This window comes from Cyclopterus lumpus, chromosome 12 (genome assembly GCF_009769545.1).
Source record: "Cyclopterus lumpus isolate fCycLum1 chromosome 12, fCycLum1.pri, whole genome shotgun sequence".
In the NCBI taxonomy this organism is placed as follows: Eukaryota; Metazoa; Chordata; class Actinopteri; order Perciformes; family Cyclopteridae; genus Cyclopterus; species Cyclopterus lumpus.
This window is the reverse complement of record NC_046977.1, coordinates 17,335,366-17,357,085: the sequence shown is the minus strand read 5'-3', so window position 1 is coordinate 17,357,085 and position 21,720 is coordinate 17,335,366. Positions and strand designations below refer to the sequence as shown.

Sequence of the window (21,720 nt, the reverse complement as noted above, 5' to 3'; positions counted from 1 at the left end):
AAAGCAGTCTTTATTCAGTGATTGCGTGTCTTGTAAGAGTGCCAAGGCAACAAGTGTGAGTTAGTGAGTCATCCACAGCCTCCTCCCAGAGCAACTCAGTATAAAAGGTTATCTGGCTTGTCCTACAGAGAGTGGCGGAGGGGCCGTGGCTGCTGCAGCTGTGCGATGGCCTCACCCAGCGGGGATGAGTCGGTGAGGCCGCGGCTCCGGGGAAGCGGCGCCGGGATGGAGCCTCGGCGAAATGTCAGCCCATCACTCACATCTGCGGAGTTCATCGGAAGGTCTTTTGGCCGGTGCAGGATTTCTAACTAACTCTCCCAGTTTGGGATTTAGCGCACAATCAAGGTGTTGGTATAGGAAGAAGGAAATGCTCCTAACATATATAATAATAATGGGAATATTGATAAAACAGATTTACAACACATAACAACAAACGAATACAACTAACAACACGACACAGCATCACCCCGATGCAGTTTTAGATCCACCTCCGTTCACAAGCGGAGACATCACAGCCCACCTCCAAACCAGCAGCCAGGCCAACTTGTTCCTTGGAGCCCACTCGGCCCCTGTCGTGGTACCAGATATGCAGCCACAGCCGTCATCATGGCTTTCAGGGCGGCCGCAGAGCATTTATTTTTGGTCCGTTCTTGTTCCCAATTTTTCAGAAAGTGTTGCACAGGTCACCTGATTAATTAAGATTATACACTATTTATATTGGTTGTATTTTATACACATCCCTTAAAGTGCATCAGTTAATACAGAAAGTGCATTATTTTTCTGTAACCTATATTAGAAAGTAAGGCTCACCCAGCACCCTTTAATCAGCCCACTGCAGACAGCGTTTACATTGTCGTTGGGCTCACGTCTCCATCTAGTGTTGAAAACATACAATTACAGCACAGGGCTACGGCCTTTAACATATTATCATGATAACAACATATTAAACACTGACACAGATATGTATTATTGAAACAATAATACGTACATTTGTGTGTATAAGTACAGGTATTATGCGTTATTGTGCGATAATTCGGACGTTTTTAAATCAAGTGTACCACAGATAAATGTCTGATCTACTGCGCGTGCGCGAACCGATGAGGGGGGCGGGTTTGTTTAGCATGACCAATTGTTTTGTTTTCTTTGCTTCACAAACGGGTCAGATGAGCTAACACGGACACCGACGACGGCAGACGCTTGTCAGGTAAAATTAATAAATGCATACAAAAAAGCAACACTAATGTCTGTGTATACAGTCAGTTAATTCACTGTTGGAATCTCCGTCGCTTCATGTAACTAGCAGGGTAGCAGCGGTGCGGGCTGTGAGGACGTCCAACCGGGTACGCAGCAGCACACCGAGAGGCTAGCTGCTAAATGTCAAACGTCACCCGCCGTGCAGTAAATACGGTTCCTGCTCTTAATTCTAGTTACGTTCATAATGGAGCTCGTTTTCTTGCACGTCAGGTTTAAAAACACGAGCTTCATCACGTTCGGTGGTTATAATGTCAATTTGACGCGAAGTCGGGAAATAACTCAAACTACCATCATCACCAGTAACCTAAAGCAGCCAGAGCAAAACTCAGGAATATCGACTTATATTGGCAGCTGTTAACTAGATAGCTAGCTAGGTTAGTGGTGTAACTGATCGTTATCGATCTGGGTATCCGTATGGGTCTCCGCCCCCCCCCCCCCCCCCTTCGCGGATCGGCACACGTGAACCGCTGATTAATTACACAGTTGGCCTTCACCATCACCGTGTGAAATCAAGTTTTACATTGTAAACAAGCAGTCCGTGTTGACATAGACCGGAGGACAGCCGGTAAAGTGGCTAACGGGACCACGGATGAAGGTTCCGTTCAGTTACATTGTGATGCGTTCAGGTGCCGTTCGGTGAAAATGAGTGTCAGGCGAAGGTAATTTCAAACGGTATCACGACGTGTTCACGTGGAATCCCGTAAAACGTAGTGTTGGTGAGAAACTTGAATACATCCACTTGTTTGAAGGATATGTTTGAACAGCTATTTAAGTATATATTAGATATTAATTATGACCTGTTTACACTATCTCTAAGCAGATATTAAACATCATCGCAACTACTAATGACAAGGTTTGTTTTAATCAATACAAGTACAATTATTTATTTCCTAATCATTTGAATTGTGTGAAAACACACTATAAATGACAATAAAAAAGTAACATTTAGAATGTTGAAATTATGTTTGGGACAGTGGCAATAAAGCCTGGAGCCGTGTAGACTCCATAATTAAACAGCAACGAGATCTGTATCTGCCAATATGGATCTGCAAATGGTATCGGCGGCAAAAAACCCAAATTATTAAAATATAAGATCTTGCAGTCAACTATTGATACTTTTTGTTTTGGCCAGATACTGACTGGAAATAATCAGATTCTCTTTTTTTTGGTGTATTTCACCAGAAAGAAAAGTGTGAAACTCACAGACGTTTGCCATGTTTTTAGGATTTGATGGTGATTAAATCCCATCACAAGATCAAAACCACAACCAATTGATCCTAACCTTTTAAACCCCACGGCACCCAATCGGGGGGCAATTTACACATTATAGTTAGACTGTGTAAAACCTTACAATAAACATGAGCAAATATATTGATGTTATACATCAGATTAAACAGTAAGCCATTTCCACACAACTCAAACACCAACTAAAAGAATTATGAAAATATCATAATCATAATTTTGTCAGGAGTCAGCCCACTCAGCACGTTATCGGAACTAGCAACCCGTAGCTCGGTGCTATCAGAAAAAGCCAGATAGCAAAAAGCAAGATGACTCCCCACAGATTCTAAATATATTTTCCAAATCCTTCTGCATCAAAGCATCTTCGAGATATGAGCCAAAGAACACAGCAGCATGAATCGCTTTAGCCCTTACAGTCACAAATGTTGCTTATCTTTGGCTTTTAAAAAAAAAAAAAAATTGGATGTATTGAACCCCATAAGTAATATACAAGTGAAATATATGGTTTGGTACATGAGAAAAGTCAAATTTCCCAGATGCCCATTTCACCCTTTCATCCTTCCAAGAGATAATCATCACGAAAGTGCCTAGAAAATAGCTTTGGGTTTAAAAGGCTAAGAGTTCGTACAACAGTCAAACATCGTTTTGATGTTATAAATACTCGGGAGAGCACTGAACGCGTATTCATCCTCCTCAACAAATAGTCCAAAATAAATGCGCAATTAACAGCATGTGCCCACAATTTAAAAAATGGACTGAGCCTTTTTAAAATATCAAACGACAATTTTGAATACGTTATATTTTGGTAGGAACAGGAAGGGAAGTCAGACAACATTGCTATTGGTCAACTGTTGATACTTTTTGTTTTGACCAGATACTGACTGGAAATAATCAGAATCTCTTTTTTTGTGTGTATTTCACCAGAAAGAAAAAAAGAAAACGTATTAATGCAATCAGTTAGTTTCATCTCGACTCAAAGCATCCTGTAAATAAGTGATCCATTGCTGTAAATGCCTTTCAGCCCTGCTATTTATTTATTTTTGTCAAGGTTATGATGCCATTGCTTGCTTATTCAAGCGGCACTGCATTTGTACTATCATGAAGCAATGACATGGATAAGGAAAAACAAACGATGACAGCCAGTTAGTGTTGATTGTGATGGATTTTCTAACCTCAATGAGGTTTCTGGTCTCTGCAAGTAAATGGTATACTGTCGTGAAACTAAGGTAGGTTTAAAAAAGAAAGAAAAAGTATTACATTGTTATTGAGCGTTGAAAATGTAGTAAATGGCGTATCCAACAAAATCCTTGAAAGAAAAAGGTATCCTGCTGGACAAAAGTCAAGTCTTTGTCAAGTCCTTCTCCATGGTTCTGACCTGCTGCTGCACGTTTGAGTTAACATATTCTGCTGAAGCACATAGTAAATCATTCTAGATAGGAGTGTAATAAAAAAAAATGCCTCGGGTGATTTTCTCATTTGAGCGATGAGGTCTTAAAAATCAACTTTTGTCACAAGCACTCCGGTAGCAGCTATTAATGATTAATTACCTTTTAAAAAAAACATTTAATAGAAAGAAAAGTGTTTTCCACTCTGCCTTCTAAACTGCTGGCCGGCTTTATACATTTTTCTTTTTGCCCTCACAGTGACCTTGTACCAGCCTACAAGAAGACACATCCATGGGGAACACGAGCAGCGAGAGGGCTGCCATGGGCCACGGGGAGAAGGCTCAGCGGAGGGACAGCCGAGGTAGCAAGGAGGGAGGCGGGCCTAAAATCCTGATGGACAGCCCCGAGGACGCAGATATCTTTCACGGCGAGGACATGAAGGTACGTTGCGCCGCTGCCTCGGAGACGGGGTCGCGTGTCCATTTTGCACCCGGGGAAATAATGGCGGTTGTGTGACGGTTGTTTTAGGCTCCTCTGGAGAAAGAGGAGTTCCTCGCGTGGCAGCAAGACTTGGACGTAGATGACAAAGTGCCAACGCTGGACCGACCAACCGTCTTTCGCTGGACCGGGGATGGCAAGGAGGTCTACCTCTCCGGATCCTTCAACAACTGGGTCAACAAGATTCCTCTCATACGAAGGTGAGCGGGGCCATTTTTGTTAAAATGTTGGTTGCCTGACTTAACTCAAATATTCCAAAGCAGTATTAATTAACGTTTGGCCCCTTGGGTGCAGCAGAACAAGCTGTTACAAAGCTGTTATGTGTTTTTTCTTTCAGTGTTATACTTCTTTATTAATTACTTGTACATTTTTCAATGGAAATGTGCCAGAGCTAGCTACAGAGCTAATTTTCATCTGTAGGCCAGGGGCAGGTTATTATAATTCAGTTCCTCAATAGGACGACTGTTATGGGGAAATAATTTGCCATTTCTCATTCAAGCTAATACCATTCAAGTGCAAATATGATAATTGTTTTTCCATGATAACACCTGGTTATTTTATGAATGAAAACAGGGTGAATTGATACCCCCAAACTTCCCCTACACCTCTCAGTCATTTTCTAGACCCGGGTTAATGAGTTGTTCATTCATATCGTCATTATTAATGACGCTGAAGCGACGTGCTGTGTTAACTCGAGTTGTGTGTGCCCTTTTGTCATCTGTGTCAAAGTCAGAACACCTTTGTGGCCATTGTTGACCTGCCAGAAGGGGAGCACCAGTACAAGTTCTACGTGGACGGCCAGTGGACCCACGACCCAGTGGAGGTGAATATTACATTATTGAATCATTCCGGATTCATCAGGCAGTTGGTTTGAGTAATATCAGTAGTATATGACCGCGGCGGGTGTAGATTTGTTTTTAATTCTGCCTGCAAGCCGTGGTCTGAGGGAGGCCACATCCGTTCTACAAAGTTAAATAACAGGAACGAGCCCTTCCCCCCGTAGAAATACAGTAACAAATGGGACTATGATTCATTGATGTCCAGTAAACGTCTCCTGTAACCTGCATGTAAAACACTTGTCGACTTCAAACAATGGTTATTTATTATATCAAATCATAAATCGCGTCTGGCAAGGTTTATATTTCCGCGCTTAAAGTTGTGAATTTTTGTTTGCCCGGCGTTTCCTCGCAGCCGGTTGTGACCAGTGAGCTGGGGACGGTCAACAACATCATCCAGGTGAGGAAGACGGACTTCGAGGTGTTCGACGCTCTCATGGTGGACTCGCAGAAATGCTCTGACATGTCAGGTGAGTGCTGGACGAGCACTGTTCCACTCTGTGAAATATTATGTCAAAGCCACTTTTATGAAACGTTATTGAATCATGCACCATGATCCTCAAGTTAAAACTTAGATGGCAGAATTCAAAAAATGTTTGGTCGTGATTTTGAAAATGTTTGCGTTGCCTCCCTTCCCCTCCCCCCCTAATCAGACCTCTCCAGCTCCCCCCCCGGGCCGTATCATCAGGACGCATATGTTCCTAAACCGGAAGAGAAGTTCAAGTCTCCACCCATCCTCCCGCCACACCTGCTGCAGGTCATCCTCAACAAAGACACTGGGATTTCTGTAAGTAGCTGTGAGGCAGTTTAATGAGGCTTAGTCCCAATTATTTCCATGGTGGATTTTGCTGAAATAATAAACTTCTTGTTCTCTTTTATTTTTTTATTTTAGCACTTTATTTCTCACGTCCTTGAAATATAGTCACGCGTTTGTCATAGACCTTTTTGTCGAGCGCCACAAATCTACATTCTACAACAGGAACAATGTGCACATGCAAAGATAAAGAAAGTCTCTTTTGTCCCCCCCCCCCCCTTTTTCTTTTCCTATCCAGTGTGACCCTGCACTCCTCCCAGAACCCAACCACGTCATGCTCAACCACCTCTACGCTCTTTCCATTAAGGTACAAACACATTTATTTTGTGTTGTGTAATTTCCCAGCAGCTCGTATGGCTGCGCAGAACGTCTGTGTGGTGCCCGCTTGAGAAAGGACCGGCTTTGCTGGCGTTTTGAGTAGAAACCGTGAAGCTGCTGCAGCTGTTAGCGAGCTTTGCACATGGCTTGCGCAGCAGATTGTATCTATGGAATGCCGACGATGATGATAGAGCTGCGGAAAAGAAGAGCTGAAGGACAGATGCTTGTCTTATTGACATATCTATCAGAAGGTTAAAGTTATTTTTGAAAAATGGCCGGAGAATGTTGGGGGAGAAACCGGCAGGTTTGATCCAAACGTCTCCCGTTCGCCGCCCCACGTCGGCTCATGCGCCATCAGCCCCCGTCTTTGCAGGAAGTGTAGTGGAGGCACAAGCCCCTCTCTCATGAAAAAGTAGGAGTGGTCGACATTTCCACCGCGCGCCACTGTTGATGGGGATTTGCCAGCGGAGCGGGTCGTTGAGATAAGTGGGCGGCCCTGCCACTAATCCCTACGCCTCGCACCGCGCATGGTGTTGACTGATAACATTGTTCCCGTCGGCCCACACGCATGCATTGTTTCTGATGAGTTTTATTTATTTTTAAGTAAATCTTTTCCCTTCCACGTTGTCTTATTCTCCCCGGTCACAGGATGGAGTGATGGTGCTCAGCGCGACGCATCGCTACAAGAAAAAGTACGTCACCACGTTGCTCTACAAGCCCATCTGATTGAAGACTTTTGGAAAGTCCGCTCCGAGTGTGTGCGCCTGTACAGCGAGTGTACAAAACATCAGCGCCACTTGTTCTTTCCGTTACGTTGAGACAGCAGGGGAATCCTTTCCGGGGGGTTCCTGGATGGGAATCCTCGATTTAAGCAAAGGCTACAAGTAGCTCGGAGATTCTATTTTGTACACTCCCTGTGTGTCCAGTTGTTGTGCACCTAACCTGCCTTTTTATTTGTTCACTGATTGCCCTCTGCCGGTGTCAGCAACGCTGTCTTTGCTTCGTAGACATAGATGGGCAGTAATAATGGAGGTTGGACTTTTTGTGACGTATCTGTGGTCAATACGAACATAAATGGAAGGAGGAGCAGGGCTGGGCCATGTGGAGGAAATCCCAAACACCAGATTTGAGATCAGTAATGTGGATGTAGTACGACTGAGTGAGCAAGGGCAACCTTTATAATGTCATGCAGCCTTTTAAAAAAAAAAAAAAACGGGAAAAAAAGGCAATACTCACGCCACATCACAATATCCGAACTCTAAGACGATATCTAGTCTCGTGTCACGATATTGAAAAAAAGAAGAAAATAATCCATATGTTGTCCAGCCCAACTGGGAACACGGGACCGAAAGCCCTCAGGTAGCTGCGGCGTTTCATAGAAAACACAACGGCGGTACGATGGAGAATGTGAACGCGGGGGTGAGAGGAGGAGGGAATGCACTGCAAGTAGTTCTCCACTGTTTTCATTTGCCTGTTAATCTTGAGAACGTGTCGAGTTATATTTACTGACCAAGCGCACATATTATTATTTGTGAGAATATTCCGTAGTGTTTTTTTTTTTTTTCTTCTTCTTCTACTTTGGTTGATGACGTGGTTTGTTGTTGGTTACAGTGTTGTGGTCAAGAGTTACACAAGAGCAGCTCGTTGGTTAGCATTACGACAGGGTTTACACCCAAACCATATTAATATATTGTTTTTTTTTTTTGAGAAATGAATTTTGTTTCACAAAAAAAAAAAACTTCATTAGCTTTGCACTATGAGAACAATAGTTTATTGTTAGTGTAGAATATGCATACAATGTATGTACACTTGCAGCACGACAATGCATCAGAGGAATAACGCCGACCCGTCTGAACTGTATTTCAATCACATTAAAATGCATTGCAGAAATAAACAGATATTTGTTCCCCAGCACGGCATCATCACTGTGTGCCATGGAACGTTGCCAATCTTTTAATAGCAGCGCCACTTTCCGATGTGACGAGGAATGAAATATTGAAGATATTATGACACAGAAAGACAGACATGTGACCAAGAGTAGCTTGAATAATCACGATTCGGGGCCCAGATTAGGATCATGTAAGATTTGTTCATCTTTGTACTGTTGATGGTCTGTGTGTGTCTGATGAAGTCTGGACTGTGTTTGAAGTTATACTCGCATCAATGCATCATTGGTGGAATTGCAATTATTAAAAGAGAGCTTGACGTTAATTATTTTTAGGCTGACAATCTCTTCAGTAAAGATCTCATTTTGTTTGACTGCTGTCGTCTCAGAATGCGGTGATCATTTATTGATGTGAAAATGCGAGACGTTTAAATAAATCACAGGATCAAAAATGTCGTTGACCCATTGAACCATGCTGGTGTGTGCATTTCTTTTCCCAGGTTTTGAGAGATATTTGTATTAAAGATTAACTTCCAAATTCACATGAGGTTTGTTTGTTTGTTTTGTTTTTGAGCACACTGTGGATCTTAAGGACCAAGCTGCTCTCCATCCTTAATTAGGAATAACTCCTTAATAACTCAGGGGAGATGTGACATTTGTTAAAAAAAACAATGACTGAGTACCAAAGAATTAGGTCATGATTAAAAAAAGTGTATCTTTGTCTTTCAGACATGCTCCAAAGACTTAAAACTGCATGGGATATGATGCTTAAAAGGGACAGTTCACCCCCAAATAATATATCGCTTATATTGATGTTTATGAATTTTGATTGTTTTTGGTGCGAGTTGCAGAGTGTTGGAGGTCTCGGCCGTTGAGATGTCTGCATTCCCTCCAGAATATGATGTTCATCATTATCGGTCACTCCTCTGCACGTACTGCACACTTAAATAATACACATGTCACTTTAACTTAAACTGTAACATTACATACACTTTGAATTGCACTTTATCATACATTTTACATTTTACTCTGTCTTCTGCACTTTGTTGATTGTTTATTTATTGTCTACTGCTTGTTGTTGTTTGTTATGTCTGACGTCCTATGTTGCACCACCCACCACGCTAAGTTCCTTGTAGGTGTATGCCTACTTGGCTAATAAAAGTTTCTGATTCTGATTCTGATCATTCTGTTTATTACACTTTTCGCTTGATTTTCAACAATACGCTTGACGAAGAAATACTAAAAGAACATCTAGTTTGAAAAATGCTTGAAACGTAGCACAGAGTTGTTTTTAACCATATGTTTTGTGTATTCATTAACTTTCAGTGAATACAAACTAAAAGTTAATAAAACAAAGACACCGTTATGAAGTCACATGTGTGCTGGGAAATGGGACACACCCTCCTCCGTACAGCTGCTGTACAGGACACACTCCGTTTGAAGCCTCCACACACACACACACACACACACACACACCCGACCTCTTCGCCGCTCATATCACGGTTGCTCTGGGATTTTCCATGCCTCTGTACATGTGGCGGAACATGTCTGCAGTGGGTCTCATGTTTATCTCATGATTGGACACGTTGCTTTCCTGCTCGATCACGTATGGACGGCCATGGGACAGAAGACATTCACAGGCATGGTATATTACATTGGGGGGGGGGGGGGGTGCTAGAACCACGGTTGAGGTGGAGCTCATTCTAACTATTACTTGTATGGGACTGCAACTGATGATGATTTAAATTGTGGATTAATCAGATTTTAATTTCTTTGTCATGGATTCATATTTTGTAGAAATTCTGGAAATAGTCGAAAAGGGACATCACAATAACCCAGAGCCCAAAATGACAAAAATTATTTAAAAAAGTATTAAAAGGCCATTTGACGAGCTGTAAACCGTGAAATTTTTTTTTGGGGGGGGCATTTTTGCACAAAATAAGTTACTTGTAACGGTTATTGAAATCGTTCTTCCAGCCGATTGATTGGCTAATGGTTACAAAAAACTAAAGTTTCCAACTAAATGCAGGGGGAGGGGGGGGGGGACGACGACGACAAAAAGCAAAGTATTTCCCTACGAATTAAAGTGGAGTGGAAGTATGAAGTGATCACAAAAAGAAAATACTCTAAGTATAGCACAGGAGCCTTGAATTTGTACGTGGCCATACTTCAGTGAGAGTACTTTTCAACTTCTAGTGGAGTGTTTATGTGAGTTTTGACGGCGCCTGCTTGTCGTGCCTCAGCCCACTCGTTGGACTACAAGGCCCCGAACCAGTTCAGAAGGATGGTCCTGTGCGTGATGCCCGACAGCTGGCCCACTCTCGACTACTCCGACTACGGCTGCTACTGCGGACCGGGAGGCTCCGGCACACTCGTGGATGATCCGGATAGGTAATGATCCACTCACACTACTTCATACTCAGTCACGTGCTTCATATGCGTCACATACCGACGCCCCTCAGCTTTCAAGTAACTACAATGTAAACCCATCAGCTTCATTGTTAGATGCTCAGAGAAAATGCTCCGTGAGTGTGATGACGTAGTATAATCATAAAGGTCTAAAAAAAAGTCAAACAAACAGGACTTTCAACCAGGAGAACAGTGTTTGTGTCCCAAAGTTATAGTTAAAGGTTTTCTGTTCTTACGTCAGTTTGGTTACTTTTTACTGAGTTTACCTGTTTATTTTTAGGCCAACCGTGCGGTTTTTCCTCGACATGGCAAAGTGTTTTTTTTTGCCTAAACCTAACAAGTGTTTTTTGTTTTAATTCACAACGTTAACCCCGTGTTTACTGCGACCGTGCGCTGGGTTAGGAAGGGGTCCGATCACCTTGTTTTAAACTTCTTTTTCTTCTTCTTTTTTTTTTTTTACCTGTAGGTGCTGCCAAGTGCATGGCACGTGTTGCCATCAAGCCATGCAGCACCCCAAGTGCTGGCCCATCCTGGACAATCCTTACACCAACCTGTACCACTACAGCTGTGACAAGAAAAACAGGAAGGTCACTTGTGACCGTGAGTACGCCGCGACGAAGGGGACTTTCCCCCTCTTGATCGTATAAACTTGTTCATTTGCTCATGAAACCTGCAGCCACATTGTTTCCATTTTCATGGCTTTACTTTCAGTTATTGTTTAAAGATGGTATAACCCGTGGTGCAACGGATCACAAGGCTCACTTTTCGGAGACCATCGCGGATCGGATCGGCACGAAAAGAAAAAAAATGGAGCAAATAGAACTTTTACAGATCCCTGATCACGTTCTGGTACAAAATTTACAAAAAGAAATGTGGTGCCGGTGATATTAGCATGTATTTAAATGAGGCAATTTGCATTATGATATACATTTCTATTCTATTCGATGCAAAATAGACACATGCTGCACCATTGAAATTATTAGCTTCATTGTTTTTTTGAGCACGTCCATTGATCCACCTCAAGTCCGGTATTAAAAGAGTTAACTGAGAGGTAACTGAAGCGCATTCAGAAGTGGTCATGGCCGCAGTGATCGTAGCCAGGCGAAGGCATCGTCTTCTTTTACCGTCTGAAGGTTCCCGACTGACTGACCGGCATATTAAAACCCCACTACAGATCCTCTCTGTCCCGTTTAAAGTCCTTGGCTTGAGCTTTGTGCAATGAATCTGTACCTCGTCGGTCGCTTTTAGGTTTTATTATCCTTTCCTTGGCGTAAAGGCAACATTTACACTTTGCCACATGGATAACTGCAATCTGACACGGAAAGGGAAAATCTTCACCGTCGAGTTAGCGATGCAATATCGTCCAGCGCAATGTCTTTTGTGAATCGGACTCTGAGACGAGGCGCATGGCGGTCGCAAGTGACGCGCAATCCACGGTGCTGTCAGTGGTCCAATTCTTTGTGAGCCCACTGCATGTTTTTAATTTACAGGAAGGATTGTTGGCCTTTTTGCTAATCACAGAAACTTTCTCTGCTCCCCCCCCCCCCCCCTTCCTCTCCTCCACCCTAGACAAAAACAACGAGTGTGAGATGTTCATCTGCGAGTGCGACAGGAAGGCCATCGAGTGTTTTGGCAGAGCGCCTTGGCTCCCCGAGCACGAGCACCTGCCCAGCAACCGCTGTCAGTGAAGACCGTATTACAATATAAATCCATGCTTCGGCACAAAATGTAATTCTTTTTTTGTTTTTGTTTTCACAAGTGACAGATGAATTTACTGAGGATCCTTGATGTATTAGACCTGTAACCGTCCACCATTCGCTCCGTGAGCTGAATTACTTGCATTGCTTTTGTAATGGCGACGCCGTTCTGTCAATAAACATAGTCTGATTGGACTCTCTGATTTCGTCTCACATGCTGTTATTAAAAAGGGGGCATAATCTGAGGATTATGCGTCTGGGATTTTCCGTGTCTCTGAACATGTGGCGGAACATGCATTTATCTGCCCTCATGCTTATCTCTGGAGAGGGTGTATTACATCGTTATGACAAGTTGAACTAAACCAAATGAAATACTACAACATGACGATGATGATGATGATGATGATTCATTTTATAAATTGCTGTCCGCCTGATGATCATTTCCCCCTTCATACATGGCAATATTGCGACACTATTGACGAGGCTGATAAGAACGTAGCGCTGCTGCTCGAGTTCCCCCCCACACCACCACCACCACCATGTTGTTTGATTGGCAGGCCTGCTCACACACGTCCGGTGGTACAGCACACTGCTGCATTCATAGGGGATTGTAGTTAGTCATGGAGCACCAGCTGTGCCAATAAACTCACCTGGCATTGCTCACATGAGCTTTGGGGCTTTGTTCCCACAAAAATGAGGGTTTAGCCTCAGTCATTTTCAAGTTCTTAAAGGGCTCTCATTTACACAGAAACATGAAGGATTTAAGATGGAAAATAAAAAGGATACACATGAAACCAGAAGAATGCAAGTGGAGACTGCATTACACACCTGGGTTATGCAGTCATTCAATTCTGCTTATTGAAGCCGTTGATACAAAACAAATATATAGTCTCGTAAGGCAAGAGCATAGAAGACGTTCTAATCAGGCAGGGAAAAAATAAAAAACAAACTGTACGTAACATGTTTTGGTGTCATAAAGTGAAGTGTCACATGCTGACGCAAAGTGCCGTTTCATTCATGTTTATACCATTTCAAGCCCTCGCAGCCGCTCACATCGAAGGTTCGGGACTTGAGGGCTGGGGGCATTTTGGACTGTATCACACACATTTTTAATTTCTCCCTTTTTTGGGGGAACCGATGCGAGGGTCCTGGGACAGAGGTAGAGGTATGTGTACAGATTGTAAAGCAAAAAAATAAATTTATTTAAAATTCTATTTATTTCAAAGGGCTTGTTCAGAGCAAATACACTATGAGCACATCCCTCAACCCAGGCCTTTTAAAAGAGTCTTTAACATAACTAGTAACCACGCCCCCCCCCCCACTCAGACCCCCTAACTCGTGGTTAGGTTGAGCAACTCTACTCCGGAGAGAAGCTCAAACACTGGGCTCAGGGTTCAGAACTTGGAGAGCGTGGGAATTCTTCCCTGCTTTTACACATGCTGGTTTGTGTTTGTTGTAGAGGCTACCCTGTGCAGTAAGAACAGCTGAGGGGGCAGCTCCCAAGGTCTCGCTCTTGATATAAAACAGTGGCCTGATATTAGATTGAGAGCTACTTGACTCAACCCTCCTGACTTCCAGGATGAACACCCTCCGGGCTATGCTTCTCTTGGCAGTGGGCCTCTCTGTTGGTGAGTACAACTCCACAATCCGCACGCACGGTTTAGTTTTTTGGCAACAAGTGTGTGAATGTGTATGAATGGGAGTTTTGACGGTGCCTGCTTCTCGTGCCTCAGCCCACTCGTTCGACTACAAGGCCCTGAACCAGTTCAGAAACATGATCCTGTGCGTGATGCCCGAGAGCTGGCCCACTTTCGACTACCTCGACTACGGCTGCTACTGCGGACTGGGAGGTTCCGGCACACCCGTGGACGATCTGGATAGGTACTCACTCTGCTTCATAAAAAAGAAAAGATAATTGACCTTGTCCAGTCTGATTTAAATCCGTCTTTTTTACCTTTAGGTGCTGCCAAGTGCATGACTATTGCTACAATCAAGCCATGCAGCACTCTGCATGCTGGCCCATCCTGGACAATCCTTACACCGAGCTGTATGACTACAGCTGTGACAAGAAAAACAAGAAGGTCACCTGTGGCTGTGAGTACGCCGAGACAAAGGGGACTTTCCTCGGGCTCCTGTATTAATCAAGCTAATTTTATCCTCACTTTCTTTCATTTCTAAGGAATGTTTGCATTGTGGTAGTCACAGAGTCGGTCTCTCTCTCTCTCCCTCCCTCTCTCTCTGTCTCTCCCTCTCCCTCTCTCCCTCTCCCTCTCTCTCTCTCTGCTATATCTTCCTCAGCAAACAACAACGAGTGTGAGATGTTCATCTGCGAGTGTGACAGGAAGGCCGCAGAGTGTTTTGGAAGAGAGCCTTGGATCCCCGAGCACGAGCACCTGCCCAGTGACCGCTGTCAGTGAAGACAGCTGAGATAAAGTGACAGATCTTTAAATTAAAAAAAATACTAATAATTAAAATGTGTTCAGAATGTGCTGAAATACCCTTGTTGTTTTTAGGTTTGTAATAAACACGTTTATGTGCACCTCTCATCATGTCACCTGCTGTTTTAACCACAGAGGGCACTACAGTCTTCCTTTGTTTTCCCTAGTTTGCAGGATGAAAGCTGCAGCACAGACTTTTATATGTTGTTATATGTTAGATGTCAAAAATGTTAAGAGACATTTCACTATTGTCGAAAAAAAATTATTTGACAGATTCTAAAAAATCCCACCCTGTCAACACTTACTGAGCCTGTCCTGTTCCCTGACAAATGTACACATATTATGTATATACCTCAGGAAAGGTGATGGCACATTTCATTTTATTTTGTCTGCCAGTTTGTCCCTGATCTGGTTTACTTGAACGTGATTGCAATTTTCTTTATTCTATTTGAAAAAGCACAGGTGGAGGAGTCACAACAAGTTATTTTAATAACAATTCCGCATTGGACCATTTTGTTACAATTTGGTTGGGGCGGTGGGGCATGAACATTTTTCTTCCTCCAAACTGGGGCGTGAATGTGTTCATTCTGCCAACGGCTACCAGGAGCCACTTTTGGCCCAGCGAATACAAACACAGCGCTGGGTGACAAACAGTCCTTTTCCAGCTGCTTTTGCATTGCTGGCAGCACTGGCTATTCCTCCTCTCTTCAGCCGCGACACACAACTGATGGATGCAGGTGAGATTGTGGTTGCTTTTTTTTCTCCGATCACTTGGAACCAGCTCCGGCTGCTGCTGGCTTACAGATAAAATGAGAGAAAAGACTAATGCAAAGAATCCAAAAATAGATTCTGGACCCCTTGAAGGCCGTTCTCCAACATAATACCTCACGCACGTACGTGCATCTCTTTCTTTTTACGGTGTCATTTGCTGTTGGTAGTTGTGTCCGGAGCCACATTCCAACGGATGAGCGTAACTTGCATCTTGAATGACCAATATCTAATATCACACTAATATCACAGTGGGCCAAATTATGAAGTGCAATACAGTCGACCCACATGTTAGCAGTTAGCTGTTGAAATGAATTCTCTGTCCTCTCTTGAGACCAAATGCATTTAGGATACTTATGTAATTAAGTCTCTGCCACATTGGAACAAAAAGGAGCTGGAACAGATACTGCCTCCACCTTACAAGGGCTAATTACTTTGACACATTGACATTCAGCGTATTACGCAAGATAGCAATCCTTCTTAATGGAATCGGAAATACTGGTTCCTCCACCCTAATACCTTAACGTAGTGCGAAAAAAAAAAAAAAAAAAAAGGTCCAATCCATCGGCCATTCAAGCCCGTGAAAAGATATGCTCCAGTTATGAGGAACGCCCTTATTAATGCTTTGAAAGATAGTTTTAATAGTTGTAATTGGTGTGATTACTGCATTGTGTGACTGTACCGTTGTATGTCATATCACAATCTCTGGTCTCTTCTGAGATCGTGAACACCCTGAGGCGTCTCAAATAGTTGATGCTTAGTTATTAGAATGGCATGTCCTTCAACAAGCGAATGGTGCCATCATTATGCTCAAGATTATGGGCTGCTAAAAGGCTTGGTAATTTACCTCTATGGGTCATGCATTAGGCACAACTAGCTTACAGATCAGGCTGTTCTCATACAGCGTTCGTAGCTGTACCTACGAAAAATGTATGCTCTGTAATTCGTAGATACGTAATTCAAGAAATCGCAAACCAAGAAGTGTGAAGAACGACGGTGGATGGGTCAAATAACAGGAGACCGCTGTGGTTGATTTATAGTTCACGTAACTTATTTTAAATCCCAAACCACAGTTTTTTCCAAAAGCTAACCAGGTATTTTGGTTGCCTGAACCTGACTAAGTTGATTCCTTTTGAAGCGTTATAAACGCCCCAAAAATAATGGAATAGCCTTTTTCGTAAGATATCATATGAACTGCTGGATGAGGATACGTTGTGCAGTTTACTATAGTTGTGCGTGATCACATGTCTTGCGCTATACGGCTTTGTTTATCTTGTCATTCCTTAAACACCGGACACCGGCCTCATGAATAAATAAGCTCTTCAGGGTACAAGGTGGGTAAACCTGCTGCAGGAGAGACTGGGAGGTCACCCGCCTGAGAGAAAAGAAAGTGAGGGACAAAGAAACAAGTCCGACAGTGAGGTGACTAAGAGGGAGTGAGAAGCAGACAGAGACACTTTTGTCACTGTGGCTGCCACATAATGGAGGACTCCACCTTTGGCGTGTATAAACACAGGCCCAACCTATATCCATTGTACACAACTGCTATAATTACTTGTCATCAAGAATCGAGCAAGAAGTAACAATCCTGGACATGTTGTTCCACCTTTCAGGGGAGTGTCTAGGAGTACTTTTACTCTGTTGACTTGTTCCCTTGCATGACTTACTCACATGAAAAAGGCACACTGGGAATCTGAGCCAACAGAAATAACGTCCATGTGAAAGTGTGTTGTTCAATAGGAGAGAGATTAGGTTAGCAGCCGTGACCTCAAAAGGTTCACACAATAACATCACCTCTGTACCGATACGCATTTTTTGGTGTGTTTTTTGCTTTTCCTCCAGGACCCCATGTATCTTAATCAGGGTACATGATGCATCCACACAAAAATAAACACTTGCAATTCTATAAAGTGGCATGTGTGATGATGAATGATTGTGATTTAACTTCAGCAGAGGTACGAAAAGAGAAAGCAAAGCTTCTTTATAAATATGGTTTTAATCACAACATTGACACAGCATGTATCGTTCACATTTCGGCAGGGTAGAGCTTCAGACCATCCAACACAGGAGGCTCACACAGCCCTTACTCTTTCTTAAATATGTGTAAATCAATATAGTCACATTATTGTTCTCACAGTTCTGTTGAGAGGGTTTACTTTCACTTGGATGAGCATAACGTTTTCCACTCTGCTCTGACTCGGCTTGATAACGTCCCTTGAAGGTGGTGCGGATCGGCAGAGTTCTGCATGCTGGGGGACAGGTGCAAAGGCCACAACGATGGCCGGTGTTGGGACGTCGCGGGGCGACAACGGTAGGCGTTGCCTTGGTGACTGTTGGCGCCGCCAGTTTCCACGCACACCCTGTAGTTCTGACCCCCGTTGTTGTCCCAGTGTGGCGTCGCGCCGGGTCGCGGCCTGAAGGCCACACAGAACTCCACGTAGAACTCCCCTCGCTCCGTTGGATCTTTGTGCTTTGGTAAGCTTAAGTCAAAGGCGAAAAGGTCCACATTGGAACCTCCGAGGTGCTGCTGCTGCTGCAGGAACGTGCAGGGAATGTCATGGTGGCTCCGCCAGGAGTCGAAGGTCACCCTCACGTGTACAGCCTTGTCAACGCTAACATGGTTGACGCGCACTTTGCCGCTCAAGGAGTGCTCCGAAACGTTGCAGCTCTCCAACTGCACGCACGCATCCTGCTGGCGTGTAAGGGAAGCTTGAGAGGTGAGCGTCGGCCGGGGTAAACTCAGCCGCAGCCTGTTGCGCTGCAGTATGTCTGAGGTCCATTGTTGGCTTTGCATCTGGGCAAAGGAGGGTCTCCTTGGCAGCGTAGAGGCGGTGTGAGAGGGCTCGGCGACGAACATCCGCACTGTGGTGAGAGCCAGTCCTATGGCGTCGGCGAAGACCACGCGCTTCTTGCTCGGACTGCCACCGCCGCCGTCCCTGCGGAAGCAGCTCCGGGGTTCCGAGGGCACGGGGGAGGAGGGCCGCGGTGAGGAGGGCCGCGGTGAGGACGAGTAGATGGCGGAAGTGGAGGAGTTGAGGGGAGGGTGACGGCCGGTCAGCTGATGCTGACGCGGTGCTGGCTTCATGGAAGACATTGACAGCAGCTGGTAGAGAGGTTGATGCTGCCTGAGGCTCAGGCCCACGGCGAGGTCCACGGGCATTATGGCTGGCTGGCGCTGACTCCCAAGGACATTGAGGACTCTGAGGAGGAAGACATGACAGAGTTTAAAAGAAGATCTATTGTCACAAGGACATGCTTCACACATAAGTACAGTGTAAAAGGAGTTCAGTTAAAAGCACAATTAATAACTCACCTTGCACAACTCATTTTGAGGCTGTAGATGTAAGTCCGTCGTCCGACCACTGTGGTTCTTCTCTCTCTCTCTCTCTCTCTCTCTCTGTCTCTCTCTGGGAGGTTGTGTGTAGGTGTGTAGAGTTTTGAAACAAGGCTGAACCTTCTCTGACACTACATTAACATATTGGTAGAGTTTAGCCAATGGAGTGCAGCGCCTTTGTTTATGTCCAGCCCCAAAACGAACTGCTGCCAGAAAGGCAGAGCCTCGGAGCTCCCCCTTCATGGAATTCCTACGCCGTGACCTAATCGAGCTTTTGTCTTTTTCTGCATGTAGATACAGAAGATGTTGTATCCACTGCAGATTAAACAAGATACAGTATATAGTGGAATACACAAGATTAGAATGAATACATCCCCCCGCCCCCCTCATTAATTAAGTGTAATGTGTTGAAATGAAACCCGATAGAGTAGTACACAGACCCACAAGATGATGTACGCAGAACCATCCCGAGAAGCCGTTTGGATGAGGGCGGGGAATTTACTCCAAAGGCTGATTGGATGAACCATGTTTTAATCAAACTCTTGAGGATGCATGAATGGACAGAGTGGGAACAATCTTCTCATCAAACTCTGTCGATAATATTGTCGTATTGAAATTGACATTTTGGATTAAATAAGTGTATTATCCAGAATGCCAATGTATGCCTTTAACACATCAATTACAGTGGATCAGAAATGCTTAACATGAGACGATAAACAGCTTCACCCAGCTGTTTTCAGGAATGTCTTATAATGGTGCGGATTACATTTGGTATGATGTAATGTGTAGTAGTAATAACAATATTAGCTCCACAAGCCTCCGTGTGGTGTATTTTCAATATGTTCGATACTACTAACGTTTTATGTGAATAGTTTTCACAAATGGCCCAAAATCTAGTTCCAGGAAATTGTGTTTTCGGCCGTGTGTGTGTGAGTTTGCGTGAGTGTGTCTTTGTGTCTGTCCACGGCTAATCTTGTATACATATTATACAGATATATTTTGTGGGCTCATTCATGGCGAGGGCAGATGACAAACTGTTCGTCTCTTGATTTGCACTCCAGAGTCCCGCCGTGTGTTTGGCTTACAAAGCTAACAGCTAACAGGGTTAATACAGCTCACAGAAGCAGGACTGAATGAGTGAACAGTAGGCGTTGCACAGTGACCTCAGCTCAACTGCACCCGGGTGCAGACAGCTGTCTGTATTCAAGCTGGCACGTACCCGTTACGCAAGACGTGCGAGTGGAAAACGTAGTCCTTTTCTAATTAATACAAAAACAAAGTACATTTCTAAATTGCTAATTAGAGGCTCCTGTTCACTCCAGTCTGGGAAGCGGACGAATCATTCCAATGATGTAACATTGGATAGAGTTCAGTAGGTACCAAGAAAGATTTGACAGAATTTCTAGGAGCTGCCTCAGGCTGTTGTTTTAGAAACTGGTTCAATCATGTTATGCTAAAAAGAATCATATTTTAGGAGGCGATAGTGATCAGGTTGTTATTAGAGAGTTTTGGGGATCCGTCCAGAAACTAAAGGCCCAGTCTGTTCTTTGCTGTTCCAACTGGAACTGTTTGTTTTAATTAATGTGTTCAGAATATTTTGATTGAGCAACACATTCAACAATCACATTCCACATCACTCTTTGAACCGGTTACCTTTCATCTATCTATTTATTCAATTCACGCATTTATTCACCATAGCCAGTGATTTTGTATTTGTATTGCTTAAAACTTTCAACGCACTTTGACTTGTATTGTAGATACAAACATTTTGTTCGTATTTATTACATTATTTTTTTTTATGAGCACATAAGTGCACTCGTACTTCTTACTTGTACGATTCTTCTGATTTCAAATAACAAAAATGTAACTAAACAAACCTATAGTTTAATTTATTGTCACTCTGCTACACTGTGTTTTGCTGGGAGGCTCCATGAAAAATGTAATGTGACAAATATGACAACAACATTATGTAGAATATATAGAATAATGAAAAAGTATATACATCTCAGAAAAGAAATAAAAACAAGCAACGATGTTGCATAATGTTGCATTTGCACGGGGCACTTCATGAACAAGGGAAAGACACACAAAATCTCCTTATCAGCCTCTTCATCTCTTCTCAGAGAGCAGAGCTGAGAGTTGCGACATCAGCACGCTCCAGTATAAACTCACTGTATATACTTGGGTGCACACAGCCTGGCGTGCCCTCTGTGCAGACTTGCATGGGTGAGGTGAGGTAACCAAAAACTGAAGCAGTGAGTAAAGCTTTACACATTCCTTCAACCACAGTCAGCGTCATCGTGTTCAGTCTCTCTTTATTGTTCTGGCATCTCTGATGGCAGAACATGCCATTCAGCTTCCGTCGTTAAGACAACGGAATAACATTTAGCGCGTCTCCTTCTACGGTTTGCGTTTCATCCCACCTGCTGGCTCTCAGGAGGTGTGTGTATCAAATGCTTTTTGAGGGTGTATTCTGTATGTGCGACATGGCACACAAAGACACACGACACACAGCCGTTTTAGGGATGAATCATAAAAGAGGTGCTCGCGGGTGAATCCTTTTAATACACACCGAAATATGGGCACAAATGTAAAAGAAATGAAAGAAATGAGCGCTCATGCCGCTTCATCAAATGTTTTTGGGGCTGTGAATTTAAGAAAAGGTGAACGTGAAAACTAAAGGTTTGGTGAAATGGTACATGCAGGATTTAAAGGGTTGGTGCTGTGCCCAGCGTATGAGTTTTTATAGCAACGATGAAACTTGAGTCTCACCACTTTTTCACTTTTATGCTGTAAATGTTGAGCATTATATGAACGTGGCCTATTTCCCCCACAAGCTGTG

The 21,720-nt window shown here is 43.6% G+C and overlaps 4 protein-coding genes across 5 annotated transcripts; 3 read left to right on the top strand and 1 right to left on the bottom strand.

The window, feature by feature from the left end:
* Positions 1-1,078: 1,078 nt before the first annotated feature.
* Positions 1,079-8,774, top strand: prkab1a (protein kinase, AMP-activated, beta 1 non-catalytic subunit, a). Its single transcript, XM_034547391.1, has 8 exons — positions 1,079-1,204; positions 4,140-4,322; positions 4,410-4,579; positions 5,109-5,202; positions 5,571-5,685; positions 5,869-6,002; positions 6,268-6,336; positions 6,996-8,774. Exons 2-8 carry the CDS (start codon positions 4,173-4,175, stop codon positions 7,071-7,073), a joined length of 810 nt encoding a protein of 269 aa, XP_034403282.1. The 5' UTR covers positions 1,079-1,204; positions 4,140-4,172; the 3' UTR covers positions 7,074-8,774.
* A 744-nt stretch (positions 8,775-9,518) lies between these two features.
* Positions 9,519-12,493, top strand: LOC117740588 (phospholipase A2-like). Of its 2 annotated transcripts, XM_034547073.1 has the most exons (4): positions 9,519-9,877; positions 10,476-10,623; positions 11,108-11,241; positions 12,211-12,493. In XM_034547073.1, the coding sequence occupies exons 1-4, from the start codon at positions 9,598-9,600 to the stop codon at positions 12,327-12,329; spliced, it is 681 nt and encodes a 226-aa protein (XP_034402964.1). In that variant the 5' UTR covers positions 9,519-9,597; the 3' UTR covers positions 12,330-12,493. The 2 variants fall into 2 exon arrangements, with proteins under 2 accessions (XP_034402964.1, XP_034402965.1); XM_034547074.1 differs by lacking the exon at positions 9,519-9,877 and having other exon boundaries at positions 10,302-10,623.
* Positions 12,494-13,917: 1,424 nt separating this feature from the next.
* Positions 13,918-14,770, top strand: LOC117740610 (phospholipase A2-like). The gene is made up of 4 exons (XM_034547108.1): positions 13,918-13,966; positions 14,072-14,219; positions 14,299-14,432; positions 14,637-14,770. Exons 1-4 carry the CDS (start codon positions 13,918-13,920, stop codon positions 14,753-14,755), a joined length of 450 nt encoding a protein of 149 aa, XP_034402999.1. The 3' UTR covers positions 14,756-14,770.
* A 2,751-nt stretch (positions 14,771-17,521) lies between these two features.
* Positions 17,522-18,931, bottom strand: si:dkey-242g16.2 (uncharacterized protein LOC336380 homolog). The gene is made up of 2 exons (XM_034547134.1): positions 18,858-18,931; positions 17,522-18,744 (listed from the first exon to the last, which is right to left on the bottom strand). Exons 1-2 carry the CDS (start codon positions 18,869-18,871, stop codon positions 17,703-17,705), a joined length of 1,056 nt encoding a protein of 351 aa, XP_034403025.1. The 5' UTR covers positions 18,872-18,931; the 3' UTR covers positions 17,522-17,702.
* Between the last annotated feature and the right edge of the window lie 2,789 nt (positions 18,932-21,720).